The sequence below is a fragment of the Falco peregrinus genome, chromosome 2 (assembly GCF_023634155.1).
Source record: "Falco peregrinus isolate bFalPer1 chromosome 2, bFalPer1.pri, whole genome shotgun sequence".
Taxonomy (NCBI): Eukaryota; Metazoa; Chordata; class Aves; order Falconiformes; family Falconidae; genus Falco; species Falco peregrinus.
In genome coordinates, this window is record NC_073722.1 from 89,555,658 (window position 1) to 89,575,226 (window position 19,569).

General features: G+C 40.9%; 1 protein-coding gene across 11 annotated transcripts in view; it reads right to left on the reverse strand.

Moving 5' to 3' along the window:
- The window catches only part of DEPDC5 (DEP domain containing 5, GATOR1 subcomplex subunit), a 47,373-nt gene extending 27,818 nt beyond the window's left edge, over positions 1 to 19,555 (reverse strand). For 7 of the 11 annotated variants that reach the window (XR_008745716.1, XM_055795394.1, XM_055795389.1 and 4 more), the window contains exons 1-23: positions 19,420 to 19,555; positions 18,166 to 18,283; positions 17,331 to 17,418; positions 16,609 to 16,655; positions 16,029 to 16,114; positions 15,142 to 15,225; positions 14,667 to 14,716; positions 14,065 to 14,134; positions 13,647 to 13,725; positions 12,686 to 12,747; positions 11,188 to 11,257; positions 10,728 to 10,800; positions 9,912 to 10,015; positions 9,557 to 9,631; positions 8,572 to 8,706; positions 8,029 to 8,090; positions 7,849 to 7,922; positions 6,596 to 6,665; positions 6,023 to 6,059; positions 5,163 to 5,283; positions 3,906 to 4,129; positions 2,116 to 2,319; positions 1,462 to 1,597 (exon numbers count right to left, since the gene is read on the reverse strand). Coding sequence is in view for 10 of the 11 variants with exons in the window: in XM_055795394.1 (XP_055651369.1) it covers positions 1,462 to 1,597; positions 2,116 to 2,319; positions 3,906 to 4,129; positions 5,163 to 5,283; positions 6,023 to 6,059; positions 6,596 to 6,665; positions 7,849 to 7,922; positions 8,029 to 8,090; positions 8,572 to 8,706; positions 9,557 to 9,631; positions 9,912 to 10,015; positions 10,728 to 10,800; positions 11,188 to 11,257; positions 12,686 to 12,747; positions 13,647 to 13,725; positions 14,065 to 14,134; positions 14,667 to 14,716; positions 15,142 to 15,225; positions 16,029 to 16,114; positions 16,609 to 16,655; positions 17,331 to 17,418; positions 18,166 to 18,223 (2,009 nt within the window). In the remaining variant the exon portion in view is untranslated. The remainder of the gene's footprint in view (positions 1 to 1,461; positions 1,598 to 2,115; positions 2,320 to 3,905; positions 4,130 to 5,162; positions 5,284 to 6,022; positions 6,060 to 6,595; positions 6,666 to 7,848; positions 7,923 to 8,028; positions 8,091 to 8,571; positions 8,707 to 9,556; positions 9,632 to 9,911; positions 10,016 to 10,727; positions 10,801 to 11,187; positions 11,258 to 12,685; positions 12,748 to 13,646; positions 13,726 to 14,064; positions 14,135 to 14,666; positions 14,717 to 15,141; positions 15,226 to 16,028; positions 16,115 to 16,608; positions 16,656 to 17,330; positions 17,419 to 18,165; positions 18,284 to 19,419) is intronic. The other 4 variants (XM_055795395.1, XM_055795390.1, XM_055795393.1 and 1 more) reach the window with 1 other exon arrangement.
- Positions 19,556 to 19,569: the final 14 nt, after the last annotated feature.

The following is a 19,569-nucleotide window of genomic DNA, read 5'->3' on the forward strand; positions in this document are numbered from 1 at the left end:
AACAATATTCCGGATCTGTCCATGTTCTTTGCCTCTAACAACAGCCAATGCATCACCTTTGCAGGACAGTGGAGTTCCAGCTATTCGTATACCTCCCAGGAGAGAAATAAAACTTAGCTAGTTATTTACAGATCTGATTTCATGGTCTATAAAACCAATATTCCAGACTGAGAAAATTGCTTTGGATGAGTACATCATCTAAAGAGACAACAAAGAGATTCAGAAAAAGAATTATCAGGAATATGACACATGAGATTGGCATTAATGACAAGACGCTTCAGCACACTAGGATGTACTTAGGAAGTAATAAAAAGGCAATTTTTTTTTTAATAGAATTAGGGAACAAAATTAAAATTATGCAACAGAAAGAGATTAGAGTATTCTAAAGGACAATACAAAGTATAAGATAGGATAACAACTTCCCTATAAAAGGAAAGAAAAAAAAAAAAAGAAGCATGAAAGAATAATTAGGCAGTGCAATTTCCTGAAGGACTGCTTGAACATAGCAGGAAAAAAAACCCTGAAAATTAAAAAGGCAGAGGATACAGCAGTGTCCTCACTCAACCTGGACATCCAGAAATATAACATTAATTTCTACAAGCATGCAAGAGGAAAGAGACACATAGCAGGAAAGATACCGAAGTCAACGATTAAAAGCTACCAAATGGTTTTGGTAAACAACATGTAAAAATGAGTGAAAAACATGGACAGAATGTTGTTAATAAAAGCATAATCAGATAAACAGGTAAGAGAGTATCTGGAAACTGGAGAACAACTGTGTAGCTTGGAAAATGGCCTAGGTGAAGTGAACAATCTCATTTATCTCACTGTAAAAACAGCCACCCTACAGCCACGCCAAACCCTGTAACATTGGCATCTTTTTCACTTCTCAGAGCCAACAATCAATATAGGCTCCCAACACTGACCAAAGTTTGGTTTTTAAAAGAAAACTAGTTTATGAACACAGGTACTTTCATTTGCAATCCATCCCCAATGTTTATCATGGCTATATTTCTCACCAGCCTGGAGAAAACAGGACTGAATGGATAGCACTGAAATTGCTCAGCAGTTTCTGCAAGGCAAAGCTGTGCCCTGTGCTAAAAAATGTTCTATTCTGGGATGAAGGGCACAGCTACTGGGATAATAAGAATAAAGGCACAGGCTCTTATAAGGCAATTTTTAACAGTTCCATGAATGATGCACTGTATCGCCTGTGCACTGCAAACTCTGTGATAAACTACCACCTTCCCAAAATTAGGGGAGGTAAAAAACCATCACCAGCCTTGCCAGAAGAGCTTTATATCTCAAAATAAAGGTATATACTGCATATGTGGCACTGGCACAACATATTACTAAGTTTAAAGATCACAACCTGTAACTGCCTTACTGTAACACAGATAAAATTTTAAGGAAAAGGGATGTTCACGCAAAGTCTACACAGATTCATCCTAAGGACCTCACCTGCCAGTTGCCTCATGGTAAGCCAGCTCCAGCAGCTCAGCAGAGGAATGTGTCAAATCCTGCTGCCCATTGCCCTGCATTTCTGCCATATTCTGACGGGTTTGATGATGGATCTGGATAGCTTCTCCTGACGGACCTAAGCAGTTACAGTTTGATCATTAATCACCACATCTGCATTGATTACTCAGTTGCCTGTGCCCTCCTTTTGTCAACAACACATGCAACGCTAACTAATGGAAGTTAAGAAATCATATTTACAAAATTTTCAAAGACTTGAACCTCTGGCATCTTCTCTGAAGCCAGTGAAGCAGAATATTCTTTCAAATGTTTTGGAGGGCCTGCTTACAAGGCACTAAGGAAATGTGAGAACAGTTCAAGCATCTGAAAGTCAACTCAGATTATAGTTATGATTCACTTCAACAGCCTCCATCTTCTACAAGATTGTTCCACAATACCTTATGCTGCAAGCTTGCCAATAGATGGTAACATCTTTGAAAAAAGGATCTCTGATTTATCAAGCCTATGCGCTTAGTTCAGCATCTTTAACAGTGCAGAGTACTTCAAGATGCCAGAGTTGACATTGACTCTCTTGTTGTGTTAACGCTTGGACAAGGAAAAAGTACAGCAATCTAATATGCTATGAAACAGACTTACCCACAGGAAAAGTGTGCATCCAGCGCCTCCTGTTAGATGTAAGTTTCATGGGCATGCGGGATGGGGCAAACGGGTTTATCAGTGCTCGCTGGGGTGTATATCCCCCAGGCCGAACATGCAGCATGGATTCTGCACTGCCAACATGGAACCTCCCAGGGGCACTGGAGTCACGTTGCTGAGACTCCAGCATGTTCTCAAGGACATCTAGAAAACACAACTTAAAGTCAGCATGAGATCACACAGAAGCCAAGCAAAAGAGAATGAACTGCTTAGGGATATAAAGATTCCCCAGGGTAAGTGGAAATAAGGAGAGCTGAGGAGTAGGCAGGAAGAGAAGCTGAAAGCAATTTCAATCCTGTCTGCAAGTTACAACGTAAACCAGAATCCAGACAAGAAAGAGTATTATTTCATCTGCCATTACAGCACTGCTGCATACTGTGTCACTTTATACTAAATGAAGCCATAAAGAAACCACTTGCTAAGTCAACTATGAAGAATTACTCAGAGCTTTGAGAATTCCTGAGAAATCAAGACTGACACACCAGAAACTTCAGGATGAGTACAAAGACACAGCAGAAGCCACAACTGAGCAACATAGCCCTTTTTTGTAACATTCAGATTTGACCACTGAAATAAGGGATTACTCCCAGAAGTTATAGGACATTATCTCAGCAAGCTACTAGTTAGGTGTTACTATTCAATGTAGAACAGAAGTGCAGTTATTTAGAAACAGGAGAAATATACCAGATGACTAAGTAGCAGTTACTCTGTTCAGCAAATGGAAATCCCAAAGAGAAGGAAGGGTCTCATTTGCCACTCTATATTGCCGACTAGAACATGTGAAAAACCTCAGTTACTCTGACTCTTCTCTCCTCACCAGTCCTACTCCACATGCATCCCCATCCAGTTGTACACCTTCAGCTGGGTCACAAGAATATCCTTCAAACCAAAGGAGTAATAGAAATAAAAAATAATAATAATAATAATAAATGTGTGTATTAACTGACAGCAGGGGAAAACATGAAAGCTAAAAGTAATGTGAAGTATACTGTGTGATGGCAGTTCCACAGCAGTAAATCCAGTTCCTGTAACAGGATAAATATGGTATCAGTTGTCATACAGCATGACATGAAAAAAAAACACTGAAGAGCCTTCAAGGATAGAATTCTACAGATCAAGCAGTGATAGGAGGAATACAATTTACTTAGAAATTAGTTGAGTTTGTGGAAGATACCACATACTGTCTTAAGAACAAAATTAAATTGGTAGGAAAAAAAGGAGACTGCCAGCACTGCTAACATCAAGCTAGTTCAGTAGTACATTGTCAAAAGGAAGGGTCCAGAAAGTGACTCTCAGTGACAACAAATCCCCACAGAGAGAAGTTATAAGCAGGGTTCCCCAGGGCTCACGACTAAGGCTAACTCTCATTTGACAGATTATAGGTGACCTGGATAATAAAGTTACTCGTGTACGCCCACATTTGCAGGTAGGCACAGGAGAACAGTCAAATATTAAAGAAGGCAATAGACAAGGGAAAAAAGCAAATCAGTGTCAGGACACTTGTATTTAGGACAAGCCAATTAAAAAAAGAAAAAAAGCAATGGAATTGGACAAGGATAAAGAAGGGAGAACGCACACTCAGCCACAGCTGGAGCTGTGGAAAAGATGTACCATGAATGCTAATATAAGCACCATCTTCCCTGTTCTGGCCAGCAGCGGCCAACACAAACTTCCATCTTCTCTCTCCCCTCTCACCACCTAAGGTACTTTCCCATCTGCCTTAGGCTGACCTCTGGTGCTGGTATAGCCCAAAGAGCTGCTGACTTCACACTGGTGCAGATGAGGCCGTGGGATCATCAGGATGTTGGAGATCTTGCCCAGTGAGCTGTCATCAGAAGCCTGGCTCCTCACCTCCTCTGGGGGCAGCGTGCGGCTCTGCAGGGAAGGGCTGCATGACACATCATAGGAACTAGAGCTCTTTCGGGTACGACTTTCTCTCTCTCTCACAGACCTGCTGAAAACAAACAGATATGTCCAGTGATATGAAAAAGAGATTAATTCCTGGGTTATCAAGGGGCTTGAACAGACCCAAGCCATGTAAGAAACTCAATACCCAGCAGGTGAACTCAAGAAGAGGACTACAAGGAAGCTATTGCTATTTTTTGACTATGTGGGTGCTACATACTTTTGTGCATCATAAATGCTTCCAGCATAAGGGCTGTGAAAAAAGCATGCTTGACTACGCAATTCTACAGACACCACACCAAGCTGGTAATACAGACGTGGTCTAGAAGATACTAGACCTGAGCCTACAGTGCTAGGAACGCAGCTATAGGGAAACTACTTGGAATTATTAACTACATTAAACTGTACTGCCATTTTCCAGCATGGATTGCTATAGGCTGCTCATATTAACAAGTTAAGTCCACAGGCACAGCTTCCTCAGATTTAGGCAATACTGCTGAAAGAAGGGAAGCAAAAAAATACTTCAAAACAAGTTCATCAATCCCATATTCCTGAAAAATCACTGACATTTATAAGTTTTTCAATGAACTTGGCCAAGACCTGAGAATAATTAGCCTTTCTTCTCAGATGAAAGGCTGTGGAATATTTGAGAACCTGTACTCAGCTCATCTGTTTCTTCTTTCATTCACAAAGGCATCATTTTCAGGGAAGATTCTCACTATACCGCTCTACATTGATGCACTGCTTAGTAACTGGTGCTGAAATTAATGCTATTTCTACAACTCTGTGCAAGTACTTTCTTACTTAGCTTTCAAAATCTGCTAGGAACTTAGCAAGGATGACTAGCTTCATTCTACTTCAAAGAAAATCAAAGATGTAAGGAAAAAGTACACTTATGCTTCTTAGATTCCTATCTTAGAAGTAAAATACCAGACAACTAGCTATAAATACAGATAAAGCTTTTTGTTCAATTGTAAGCATGTAGTTCTTAATTCTCCTTACATTTCTCAAAGCACTTTATGCATCAAGAAATGCACCGTAACATGGCTACTCTAGAACTAGCACACTCATAAGCCTCTTACCTGAAAGTGGTACAGCGCTGGGCTCTGGATGGGCCTGGCAGTCTGAACACCTGAGCATCATAGCCATCATAATCTACCTGGATAGGCAGGGCATTCTCAGCATCTTTTGGAGCCCCTAATGCTGAAATAAAAATCATATAGCACTGGAACCTCTTTCAAGAACGTTCAGGATCTGCAAGCTGGAAGTATCCAACGCTCACCACTAAGAAAAGCATCTATTCCAACAGAAATCACACACAGAAGTCTCATGAGCAGAACAGCTGGAGCAGCTGAATTATCAAAGTTAATGCCTCTGAATCAGGGTTGCTGAGACCTTAATATTTTTCCCCCATATATCCAAAACATTAAATTAATAATCAACAAATTAATCCTTGGATGAACAGATGCCTCGAGTTCCCTCATGAGAGAACTGCACATTTTAAAGCATCTTTGAAAGAATGGACTGCCTTATTTACAGATTGTACACCCTCCTGAAATGAGGTAGTATGAGAAGAATGCAGGCTTCTCCCACTGTAATTCTGTGGCCATACCACTGACAACATCCCAAGCCAGTGAATGCCCTCCTGTCCCACTCCCATGAACAGCACCGCTAGCACACCAGCTTGATACCATCTACTCCTCTGGCCAGGTGAGAAGCAGCCAGGACAAACTCACCCCTCCGTATTAGTTATTTGCCGAGAAGACAATCAACACAGGCACATTAACTCCTGGATAACAACTACATCATTTTGATGGTTTTCTGCAATTGTCCTTTTCTGCATCTTATCAATAGTGTTGTTCCTGAAATGTCATGGTCTTATCACAGCTGGGTTTTTGTTTGGGAGTCAGTGGGACAGATCATTCAGAAAAGAATTACTCACAGGCATCTCGGTTATTTTTTGCTTTCTCAGTCAGCGGCTGCAAGGTCCAACAAAGGAAGCATGAAGTAACCAAAAAAACAAACAAACAAAAAAAAAAAAGAGCAAGAGAAAAGACAGAGAGGAGGGAGACAGTCAGTATGTTCTAAGGAAATATCAAATATCCCCCAGTACAATCTAGCATCAGACTGAAAGCTTATCCTGCTGACTCAGCAATGCAGCCAGACCACTTCAGAAGTATTAAATACTGATACTCGGTCACAAACCTGCGTAAAAAACCACAGGTTTGCCAACAGCTTTCTTCCTCTCCATGGAGTTCTTAATTACAGAACAAAACTCCTTATTTTTATAGTGGTTAAAACTTTTCTCACCTGGTTTCATCCTAGATGGAAAGACCTACAAACTAATCCCTCATTCATAATCCCCAAAATAATAATTACAGCTTTGCTTCCACTGTCTTTTAATGTGGAAACTTAGTTACAGCTTCAGTACTTGCTAGAAAGATTCTGATGCTTGGCTGAGAAAAGGTATCTGACAAGCTAGTAAGAAGAAAAGCTAAATCAGAAAGATACCTACTTTCCTTCCTGCCAGCTTGATCCGTGGAGTGAAGCTGTTACACAGGAGCTGGCTTTTGGATGTGTAGAAACTGAAGAAAAAAAAGAACTGAACATAGTTGATTAGCTACACAACAAACAGCCTGTGAATTTGAGCTAGCTATTAGCCAGACAAAAGGGGATACCTTTCTCTGCATAAGCCAGCATATGGAAACACTGACAAATAGTTAACTTGAAAGAAGTTACTCTTCCCTTGAAAACCAGCCTCTGATTCCCATACAGGCTCAGTCTAGACCTCCTCTTAATGTGCTTGCACCTGCATTCCCCAGTTCACTTCCTCCTTCCACAGACAGATATCCACCCTCACTCTCCATACAGTACTGCGCAGTTTACACAACTCTCCCTAACTTGTATGACAGTAATGACTCACAACAGCTGCCTGAAAACGACAGACCTCCTCCCATTTGAAATAATTTATTGATTAAGATCGGCTTCTTATCATCTGAATCTTTCAAATCCTGCCTTCAAACACCTCATTCATCTATGGCAAAGATCAGATGCCTTCCAGCCAGTTGGAAATAGCAGACACAAGCAACCCCTGAATAGTAATTGGTCAGGACAGTTAATCAATGTGTGCAGACAGAACGAGGTATTAAAAGAGAGAAAAAAAGAGAAGGGAAAAAGAGAGAAAAGATAAAATCCTACAGCAGAACAAGGACTGAGAAGGTAATTTTCATCCAGAGCCCTGATCTCTATGTGTAGGGAAAGAATAGAAAGCATTATAGCACAGAATGTTTAAAAGAAAGCAGAAAGGAAACAAACCTACCATATCTTGAAGCAGTGTAACACTGAGCCTCAGTGTTTCCTGCCAACTGTTCCAACATTTATCCATGTTACCCACATTTTCTCTATCATAACAGTTCATTTGGGATGTATTTGTTTTCACTAATAACCAATCTAGTTGAAACGACTGTATTTTTCATTTAGCTTCCTGACTTCCTCCGAGCAGAGCTAAAGGCTAGAACTAAGTTAGCTGGAAAGAGAGCTTAAGATCAAGACCTTTCCTCCTGCAAACTGCCTGACATCTCTGATAGTGGGCATTAATGCCCAGAGTTCTGCAAGAACATTCCCAGTTCTGCAAGACTATTGTGATGTATGTCTTTGCTTCACAAGGAGAGCAGAGAAAATAAACAATGGAAGAAGAAAGAGAATTCAACAGATTATAAAGAGGAAAGCAAAGAAGTGTTTAGCAAAGGCTGATAAGAGTTCACCTACCTATGGTTTATCCAATGTGGAATATTATAGTCATCACCCAATCTGGAGTCACCAGGTCCACAGCGATTATGGAGCTGCAAAAGCAATTCAGAACCGTAACAATTAGTTGTGTCTAGGTAGTCACAAAATGAGTAACATTTCTAGCAGGAGCAAAGGGAAGGGAAACGAAGCATGCATTACCTTAAAGAGCGGTACAGCATGCAATGGTTGTTCTCCCATGCACACCAAGTCCACACCTATCCCTGTAAACAAAGACCAGTAGGGTTCATCTATCTACCAAGCAGGACAGATATGCTAAGCCAAAACAGATCATCAATTTGAGCTGAAGGCCCAATCTGTATTCATAACAGATTTTAAGATGCAATTATACTGAAAACAGTAGCTAACAGTCCCATGGTATGGTTACAAACCAACAGTGCCAGTGGGGATATAAGAAACGTGTCTTCTAAACAAATGCCAGTCATGCAAGATTATCCTAGAAGGGAAAGGTCTACATGGACAGATTAAATTCTCTATCACAAACGGAAGAAATCAAATGCCTGTAAGTTCCCTGAAAATCTGCCCATTCCAGCATGGAGTGCAGACAGAAATCTTCCAGCTGTAACCCCTCTTCCCAGAATAGTAAAGTTACAATAGGTATTTTTTCATAGCAATAAAAGGCTAGAGCTTTTCCAAATATACCTTTGCCTTCATAAAGAATGCACAGTATTGCTAGTTATTTACCATTGTCTATCATCCGCTGTTTGGTGAGAATCATAAGGAGTCGATCAACTTCAAATACGCCCACACCAGGTGTGATAACCACAGACATCTGGCCAGTCCGATCGAAGTTCCGATTTATGTAATGCTTGTCAAACACTAAGAGAAAGAATTAGGGAATACTTTCAGAGAAAAAAGATGCCAGATGGGGTTTTTTTTCAGAGCAAGGGAGGTGACAGGTAGCAGTGATATTAAACAAGTTTCCACAAAGCACATGCAAGTATGAGAGGGCTTGTATATAGCCTTGTCCAATCAATAGATGTTAATAAAGCTACAGGAGAGAGAGGAGTTAGAGCAGAAGAGAAGATGGGAACCAGATAAATCAATAGGAGTTTTTTTCTCATATGCTTAGTGTTTCCTTTATGACATCTCAACCCCCCCCCCCAAAATCAACAAACAACACCCCCCAAAAAACCCAGCAAGGTAAAATCCATTACTAATCATTTAAAATAACATCCCATGCTCCCCCCCACGGGAGCAACAGGACAGCCATTACGGTGAAAGAACGTCTGATGTACAGAATCACAAAAAGTAGATCTCTGGAGAGCCCTTCCAGCCTGTTAAATCCATCTCCCTGCTAAAAAAGATGGATCAGCTTCAACGAAACCACATTTGATCTACCCTGATTTTGAAATGCTTCTGTAATTTAACATTTCAACTTCTATTCAAAGAGGTTCTTATACACAGCTAAATAAGTTTCATCCTAACAAGGCCCTGTAAATGGTTCCTGAAGCCTGAAATACCCAATACTCAGTTATTTGAGAGCCACTGGTTTTCAAGAGGCACACAAGACAATTTTTTCTAAGGCTGAAAACAATAACTTAACCACCTAACTTTCCCCTTCTCTTCACAGCTTTAAGGAACAGGCAACACAAGTCCACACCCATTTATTGGCAGCTGCTTTAATGGTTCTTCCCCTGTATATTTTCATCCATTGTTCATAACTTACCATTGAATGAAAGATTTATGGCCTCCAGGTAGTTCCCTTGTGCTGAGGTAGAATTGTAACCAGGAGGAAAGCCCTCTGGACAAGTGTTCAGAAGGAAAAGAAGAAAAAAATCATAATCTCTGTATAAACTAGCTTTTAAAACAAACAAACATACACAACTATTTGTAGTAAATCCGATCACTCCACCAAATTATAAGAAAAATTGGTACTGGTATATCTCACAGAGAGACCTAACAAAACAGCCTAGCCAAGAGAGCACTACGGAGTACAACACCAGACTCCAACTGAAATTAGGGAATTTAAACATGAGAAGGAGAGGGAAAGGCAAAATCATGATAAAAAAGGGTTCCTTTACCTGCTTGCTCCAGTCGTACCAACACAGGATACTGGATGAAAAGCTTTTTAATGGTCACAAGCAATGAGGTCCACTCTTCTCGTCTCTCATTCTGAACTACAACTCTAGAAAGAGCACAATTTAATAAGGATCATGAAGGGAAGTGAGAAGGGATGAACAAACTATAGAAAAAGGAATGCACAAAAAGGTATTTCTTCCTTTTGCAAGGAAGCACATTAGAACTACTGCATACTTGTAGCAATCACCAAGGTGTAGATGCACATACAAAGCTGGGCACATCCCCAGCCAAAATAATCTCTCACTTCCAAACAAGTGGTCAACATTGTATGTCAAATAGCATCACTGTTCTGCAAAGGAGCAAGATCGGTAAGAAGTCCAAGCTCAGAATCAAGTGACAGTTTTGACAGCTTCATCTGTTGTGACCATCAGCCAAAACTGCTCCAGTACCTAACTGGAAACACTTGTGGCTTCAGCAATGGCATCATCTGTGCTTTGACTACTCAAGAATGTAAAGATCTGAGAAATAGCCAAGCTGTATGCAAAACCTACTCCAAACACTACAGAACTTACAAGTTTATTGGCATTTCCAGTAGAGCACAGGTAACACAATACTCACATGCACATGGAAGACTGACTTAGCAAATATGGGTGTGAACTCACAGATGGAATGGGGACTACTCATCAATTTGCTGTCAGACACAGATGTTTTTCACTATCTTAATTCCTTGCAAAGTCCTACAGTTAATAACACATTCTCTACACAGGCTGCACATACACTGTGGGACAAGAGGTGAAAGAACTGGGAGGAAGACATACTTGTAAAAATCTTCATAAAATCTTCCTTCATGATCCTGCCGAATTGATGCACGATGCGTTTCAGGAAACTCATCTGAAACAGAAGCAAAAGCGTGTATTATCCTATGCCCTTGTGTAGAAACGACTCATCTTTTCTAGTAAGGAGCTGTTATTTCCATTAAAAAAAACAGCCACTGAAAAATATTATATCTCCTGCACAATATTAAAATTGCTTTTAAACCAATACAGCAGCATGAGTATGAGGAGGAAAATCCGTCATATATTCTTCTCTGTAAGATTTTCACTGCAGTACTTCTCATAAGAATGGCTGTGTATCCACTGTGCTTGGCAGGAAATACTTTGGACATGGGCATTAAAAAAAAAAGGGGGGGAAAAAAGTCACTGGCAACCTGTGACCAACTTTCAGAACAGAAGGAGACAGGTTTAAAAATAGAAATATGTAAATACAGAATTTACATACCTATAGATTTTGCTTCATAAAATGTTCTAGAAAATAGAACCACTGTCACTTCATGGCTGCAATTCTTCTCCTGTCCAGGAAGAACAGATGAAAAAAGAAAATCTTAACAGTCACATTCAGTAGAAAACTGTGTATATACACATATAGTAACACCCTCATCCCTCTCACACCTAGGACCAAAATAACTAGAAAAAGGCAGACTGTTGTATTAATCTATCTGCGTGAGTGCTGTATATGCCTTTATGCAATAAAATAATGGTCTGTCCTGTAGATTCTGTGCTGCTAGGCTACATCACATTGAACAGGAGCACTCTCCACTAGTCTCTAAATAAACTTCTCTCTGTAGTTGCCAAGATACAAAACTTTTGTTTAAAAAAATACAGGCAGATTATTCAATTTGTTTATACATACCCATGGCACTTTGATATTCGTTACTGTTTAGAGAGATGCCCCTAACAATTCCAGAGAAATAAAAAATTTAAAACTTCACTTAAAACATTTAGTTACAGTGCTAATGCACATAGTTCAGCTGTAAAGGACACACGGGTCATCAGATCCCTCGAAAGGAAAAGTCTGAAAAACCCTGGGAGCTCCAGCATCATTCAGGCCCATCTCCAACATGGTGTAGCAGTACTAAAAGAAAAGCAGGCATCTTACAGACGTGTCATGCAGGGCTCCTAATAACTCTTCAATGGACAAAAAGCACAACAAAACTGATATGCATCTGTTGGGCATCCTCCTGCTCTCCTTGACATTCGGGACTATCATGAGCTGTACTATGCATAGATGTTACACATTTAGGATTTGACTTTTCCCTTGACTAGCTCTTCTTTCAATTTAGGTTGCCGATTTTACACATGCCTTTTTTTGAGTACTGCTACAGTTCCCTCAAGTCAGCGAGCCTGCTGCAGACTGCTAGCAGCAGCTGTACCTGGTTGTGAGCCAGATCATGCACTGAGGCAGGAGACAGCTCTGGGTTGTTCAGCCATAAGAGGTAGTGAGGCTTTGTTTGGGTTTGAAGCAATTAACTTTCAAGAACGTTGCACATTACCAGCCCATATACTACAACCTGGAACCCCTTCCTGCTAAGATAGCAGCACTAAACTGATTACACACTTCACTGTACCAGGAAAACATGTGGAACTGAGTCCTGGAACAAATAGAATTGTTTAAAACAGACTTGTGCATTGCTGCATAAGCACAACCATATGACACATTTAGTGACCTTAGTCCAGTCAGAGCCTCCACAGAAAAAAACTGTACAATACAAACAGAGCAGATACAACAGATGAGTACTGGGGTCACTCAGCACATGTATGATTTAATGCAGACCTGCAATAACCATTCTTTTGACTCTCGGAAGACACCCCTCATAGTCCTGTAAATCGTAGCACTGCCTGAACAACCTGGGTCTTTCTCAAACTGGCCCATCAATGGGCTCATTAAGATGGCACTGACTTGTTCTTTCAGAACAGGATGAACTCAGTCAGCTATTTACCTTCCATTTTGTGAAGAGGTCAGCAAGGAAACCATTCACAGCTTTCTCAAAGTATAGGTCCCCTGCAAAGTAAACATGTCCAAAGCATCAAATAACAGCAGTTACTTCAACTATGGGGTATATTTAACCCTGGGATTCTAGGACAATTATTTTTATTAGACTCAGAGCAGCTGTGTGCATAATAAATGCCAATATCACTAAAGCAAAGATGATAAAAAAATTAAAAAGCATGACTGTTTAAGAGGATGTAAACACAACTCTTGTCGTCAAAAGGATGTGACCTTTAAATCATTTTTTCAACACATTCACAGCATGCTGGGAAAGCACCTGCACTATCTTCTAGGCATAGCATGCACAACAGATCCCCTGCTCAGTTTTGAATAGTTGCCCAGTTACATATGCCTAAACACATGGTCAAAGGAAGTGGTAGGAGTTAAGCCAGAAAAAAGAATAGCACAATGACACAGACAAGTGACTCATTCTTAATGCCTGAAGTTTTAATGCTTCTAGCTGACTCTATCCGGGCTAAGGCAGGGTTTTTGCTCCCTTGCTAAGCCGAAAAGGAATCTAAAATATCAAGTTCCTCTTTGCACAGGACTTCCACATGTTTCTGGCTTCACAATACACACAGGCTTGCCACCTGCCCTCATCACAAAACATGTTCACATCCACAGAAAACCTTTCCAATGTTCATAGTCAGTTGGCCTCCTTGATTTCATCACTGAGATAATGGTACTCAGGCCATACCGTAGGGACAGGAAAATTACGGAATACCCAGGAGACAGAAAAGCGTGGCACCACAAGTAAGGAATGAAGAAGGCACCACAGCGCACCTCAGAGCACGGCCTATGCCAAAGACAGGATATTTTAGTTTTCTAGTAGTGGCAGCTTTCTAGCAGCAGCAGAAAGGATAGCTGCTGCCATCCACATTCACAATCAGGCAGGTTAGTTACCTACATACCATAAATATCAAAATCCCACATTTCACAGCTCATCTGGATAAAAATATAAACCATGGCAGAAGTGGAGCGGAAGACCACCTGCAGAGGAATGAAAGATCTTTAAAACAAGGCACAGTCACTAAAAGGGCCAAATACAGAAGTTAACTACAAAGCAACTTCTATGATTGTGCCCACTGCATCATAGGGAATTTTCCCTCTAACAAGTTGGCATTTCAACAGCCTGAGTAATTCCTAGTGCTGCCAGTGCAGAAGAGTTGAAGTTTACTAATAATTCTCCTGAATTTTTTGCCATTCTTCACCTTATACGACAGACAATTCAAATGATCCATACAAGTCTGCAAGTTAGATAAAATGACAAGAAAGCTGGCAAGGAAAGGAAGGGAACAACTTCCGTTCCCCTGCTCCCTGAAATCTTACCCTGGTGTCCTCACTGATGTATCCACAAGTGACCTTCTCACTCTTTACCCACAGTTCACCTGCCTGTGCCCTGGAAGAAAAGAAGTGCAGAATGTTTGCTAACCAGAGTGGACAGGAAGATTAGAGAATCAACATTTGAGCAAATAAGGGATGTACCAAAATCTGCATTCAAGGACAACTTGGAGACAGAGTAGAAGCTGGTTAAAACCTGATCTCTAACTCAAAAGATGACAAAGAGTTGTTTCCCTCTGCATCTGCACGTTTCCTTGTCCCTTTGTCATCTCAACAGCAACTGCTATAACCCTCATTCGAACTACTTATACATCTTGGGAAGGGAAGGAAATATTACAAGAGGAAAAAGAAAAAATATTTGGCATTTATCAGAAGCAATGAGTGTGGCTGGCTGTCCTGCTGTTAGTTTCTCCCACCCCAAATCAAAAGAAGAAACCTTCCCCCATGTCATGGTGCAGACAGATATCTGTAGAAGAGTAAGAGAACAATAAAACATGAAGGATTTTTCAGAGAACATTCTGCAATTGGATACTTGGGACTCATTAATCTGAAGTCATAAGTAACAATAAGCCTGCAGAGGAGACACTGACCTGATACCTGCAAATTCAACTTTTTGGGTGACATATGCACATGTGCTGACCTAAGAAAGAACAGTTACAGATGTTAAAAAAAACAGTAGGCTCAGAGTGAGCAGATCAACTTACAGAAAAATCCATTCATGCTCAAACACCTGACTTCTCCCATAAAATCATGAAAATCGCTGAGAATATTTACTACTCCTATCTCAGCCTACAGAAGCTCTGCAACAGACAAGTGAAAAGAGCTAACACATAGGAACTTTCACTGGTTTTGTCTGTCCAATTCACTGATTAATTTTTTCTGCAACACATTTACATCCATTTCTCCAGCTCTGATGTACCACTTCTAGTGTAAGTTTCTCAGGAGCTGCTGATACTGGTCTCATCCTTAGTTTATTTTGTAAAACACTTGATTTCTTTTACAGCAAGGAAAGAAAAAGGTACGTAATCTCCTTCACCCTACATATGAAGACAGTAGAGGCCTTACCAAACTTTTCTTCAGTCGCCACATATCCCCACGCCCAATATACTGATCTTTAAAGGTCAGCTCCACCAAGTCCAAGGTCACCTCCTGGGAAACGGAAGCAAAACAGTCCTTAGATTAGACTGGTTGTTTATAAGTAGTACACTTCAATCTGTTCTGGTAGGAACCAAATGTTACAGGGAGCACAGTTCTAAAGCAAGTCAATAGTCCTAACAGATGCACAATGAAAGGTAAGCCCCATCAGAGCAACTGCCAAAGTTGCGTGTGTACCTGGAACTACTGTGAGCTGCAAGACCAGTGCACAATGACCAGAAGAAGCCCAAGGACTAAATCTGTGCTACAAGTCTCAGTGCAAATTGGAAGCACAAGTAAAACAAATTACTTCAATTGTTCAGGACACTGAGGAAGCCTCATTTCCTATAGATTTTTGTCTTGTACTGAAAGTGAGCTCTGACTGAAGCTCTTTTGATTGTTGGGGCATTTACAAGAGATGCCTCTCTTACAAGGATCTCTGGCATCAGATAATGCAAATCCATGCCACTGCTCTTCTTTTGACTAGACTACTTACTGTTTCTCTTTACTCTGCCTGATTATCCTGAATTTCTGGAATTTAAAGGTATTTGAAATCTCTGTAAATTTCTATCAAGCTGTGCTGAAGCTGGTCCATAGACTTCAGAAAGAGAGCAGGGATGGTAGGGAGAGAAGAAAGAGACAAGGAACAAACAAAAAGTTCAATTGCCCAAGCCTCATCATCTTAGGAAAAAAGGCTAAATACTTTTCAATAAAAAATAAAAAACTTTTTTTCCAATATTACTATAGACTGAAATTCAGAGGGCTCTGATTTGAGCCAAGTGAAGGGACAAATGGAAAAAAGTTGCAAAGCCACACACCTTTGGGTCAACAACATTCACGTGGACATCCTGGTATGGCCGCAGTCGAAACACTTGTGCAACTGTCTGATCCACACTTATAGTTTCTGCCGAAAACCGAGAAACGACAAGAGAAGTGAACGCCCCCAAAAGGTTTCAAGTGGTTTACAAGCACAAAAGCGACACAGTAAGACTGTCATGAAACACTTAAGGTATCAGCAAAAGACAACAGCTTCTTTCAGCTTTGGCCCAATTTAAGTCATTAAATTCAAAGCAGGCATGACAAACCAAAAGTTTATGCTGAATTAATTCCTGCAAGAAGAAAATATATACAACTAGTCAGAGGATGCAGAAACAAACATTCAAGGCTGAAAAGCCAATTTTGTTTAAACCATATCCACGTTACTCAACCAAAAGGAGATTTAAAATTGACTATTCATTTACTGATAAAATTATAATCCTTCCATTCCTAAGTGGACAAAGCATTGATTGTTTTTTTGTACAGTGTTAAAATATATGCATTAGTCGATCACAGGTACAGCCCAATCATATAATCTTTGTCTATGATTTTATTAGGCATACTATGAGTCTGGAGTTATACCTTTCTGCAGATCTTCCTTAAGTGACTTCACTTGTAGAAGCAGGGGACTAGCACGCAAAAAAGAAAAAAGGTAGACAAGTTGAGATACCCACAGTCTACTCCGGTAAACTACACTTTCAAAACTATTTATTAACATAGAGCATGGCATAAGCTAAAGAGAAAGACTATTATATTTTCTAGAAAGCTTCATGCATCATCCCTCTATGCCTGTCACTCTGTCTTGTTCTTTGCACCTATTTATCTTCAGGTAAAAATGATACTCTGAATGGGAAAGTCAGTCACACAGAAACGTCTCAGAACCTCCTACAAGTATACTGCTACTTTTCAAATATGGGCTACAGTATGAACAGCTTCATACAAGAAGATTTATGGTTTTTATAGCTTAACACAAAGTTTTGATTTTGCCTAGGGTATACTATAGGATAGAAGAATAATCATTAGGTAGCAGCAGTTCTACAAAGAGTATAAAGACATTGAAAAGTCTATATTCAGGTACCATCTGCTCTATAAAAGCTCAGCAAACTAACACCAAACACAAAGAATTCCATAACCTTTAAGGGAAGAACTCCTGCTGTAATTATCCCCTTTACTTCTCTTCAGGCAGAAAAAACCCATGGCAGTATCCTGAAGCCAAGTTGTATCAGCTCTAAGAGCCTCTCATTCTAGAAGCCGCTGCACATGAACATGTCCTTTCTCTTTTTACAGGCAAAAAGAGAATTTACCTGTATTCATCATTGGGATGTGCAATTTCTACAACATCTCCCAGCTTGATGTGAAGAAATACTTTAGGATTCACGACTAGTTCATCATCTGCAAAACATAAATGAATGAGGAAAACTGCAATGAACAGATATACACCTAAGACAGATGCTTGGATGTTCGCATGCAATAGCTTACTCTACATAAAAAGAGAGAGTCCAGGATTAACATGCCAGCAATGCATTATATTCACTACACAACAGTGCTCCTATCCAGCCACTTCAGTCTGGCCACTCTTGTGGGCAAAACCTTTTCTTTCAAATCATAGAACTTTCACAAAAGATCTGTTCAGCAAAAGAACATGCCTTAATGAGGCATGCAGAATCATCTTTTCTATTTTTCATATAACAAACACCAGCAGGAAAGTACATAGCTATAGAAATGTAGTAAGATTTATTAACATGCCCAAAGTCTAGAAGTAGGGAGCAATCAAATAAATTATGTTGTTCTTAGTACACAGAAACACGGCTACACAGTCACAAGTCATTGACACGTCTGTCACTTATCAGGGTGACTGAAATACAAAGCTACAAGAAAAGTGACGCAACAAAAGGGGAAGAGGTAGAACAAAGCAATTTTATTTTATAGGTGCAATCTCGTTCTGCTCCAACAAACGCAATTTTATTCTGCTGTATCTTGCTATTGAAAGAGAGCTTTCCAAACTCTGGCTGGTACTACTGCTTGCTATGTCAAAGCTCCATCTTCACTGTTTTGTTAAAGAGAGCAATAAATCAGCTAATTGCTTTCAATTAAGTAAAAGAGTGCTGGTCTCACTATTATGAACCAGGAGATACTGACCACTGCCTCCAAAACCCTTCTTATGTATGACGAGCTTGTACACTTTGTTAGTTCTCATCTTCAATTTCAGTTCTTCTCAGCTGCTCTGAGTAAAAATGGTTGAAGACATCTTGCGTATCTAAGATAGAAATGAAAGCAAACACAGATCTCCTGTCATTACAAAACCATTCTTTATACTCTGTGTGTGAACACAGAATGTTGTACCACCACATAGCCAAGAATGCCACACCTGAAAGGCAGGCACCTTACAACATTCAATAAACATCAGACCAGGAGTTTAGTAACAACCTCTTCTACCAGTACCAGCACTCCTGTCAGAAAGCTCATACCGCTCCCTAAAATCACCTCTTTTATACTTTAAGGATAAATTCTGAACCTTGTATTAAATGCATTAAGATTAATACCCAGACTTATGCCTGCTGCCAATGATATCCTCTGGTTTTGCCATTCTATCTCTATCACGTGTCTTTTTTCAAAGATGCTGGAATCCACAACCGGATGACTTTACACCAAGGCAGCAGAGCTGTACTCAGCGCAGCGCAGCGCTATGGACTTACACAGTTAAGCAAACACTTATGTCTGAGGCACTGCTTTGCACTAATTTAACTGTATCAGCCACTGCATTTTTTCCTTCCTGCCACTCTCACTGAAAATAAAGCATATTTCAAAGGAGAACATTTTCTTTTATAATTTACTCTTTTTAAACATGGAATTTAAAGTGGAGGAGTAAAATTTTCTTCATAAGACTATAGCCACGTTATTAGGTTAAAATATAAGCTCTTCTATTTATAACTAGCATTACAGCAAACCAAAACACAGAAGAACTTGAAATTACGCCTTTCAAATAGACTGAAGTATTAAGCTTGCGGATGTGCTTTTCAGAAAGTCGATTCAATCACCGAACTACAAAGGCACAGCGGGAAGACGCCGTACGTCCCAAGTTTGTCGCAATGAACCGGCTGGGAAGAAGCCGGCACGGGGCCGCGGCGTGTGCCGGCGGGAGGCGCCCCGCGGAGACCAGCGAAAGGGGTCGGCCCCAGGCGCCCCCAGCCGCCTCACGCTGGCCCTCAGCCCCGCTACGGACAATAACGTGAGCTAGAAGAACGAGGCGACCCGGGCCCGCGGGAAGGGGAGCGGGGACCCCGCGCAGCCCGGGCGCGGAGGGAGCGCGGAGGCCTCCGCGGCCCGGGCCGGGCCGGCCCCGCCACAAGCCCAGCCACAGCCTCACCCGTCCCGCAGCCACGGGTCCCTGACCTCCCACTATCGTGTCCCCTGCCGGCAGCCGGCCGCGGCGGCACAGTCCCGACGAGGCCCCGGGGCAGTGCTCGCCACTTCCGCATCCGGGGCCGCCGGGCCAGCACGTGCACGTCACGTCCCGCCCCCAAACGAGATGGGTGGGAGGGG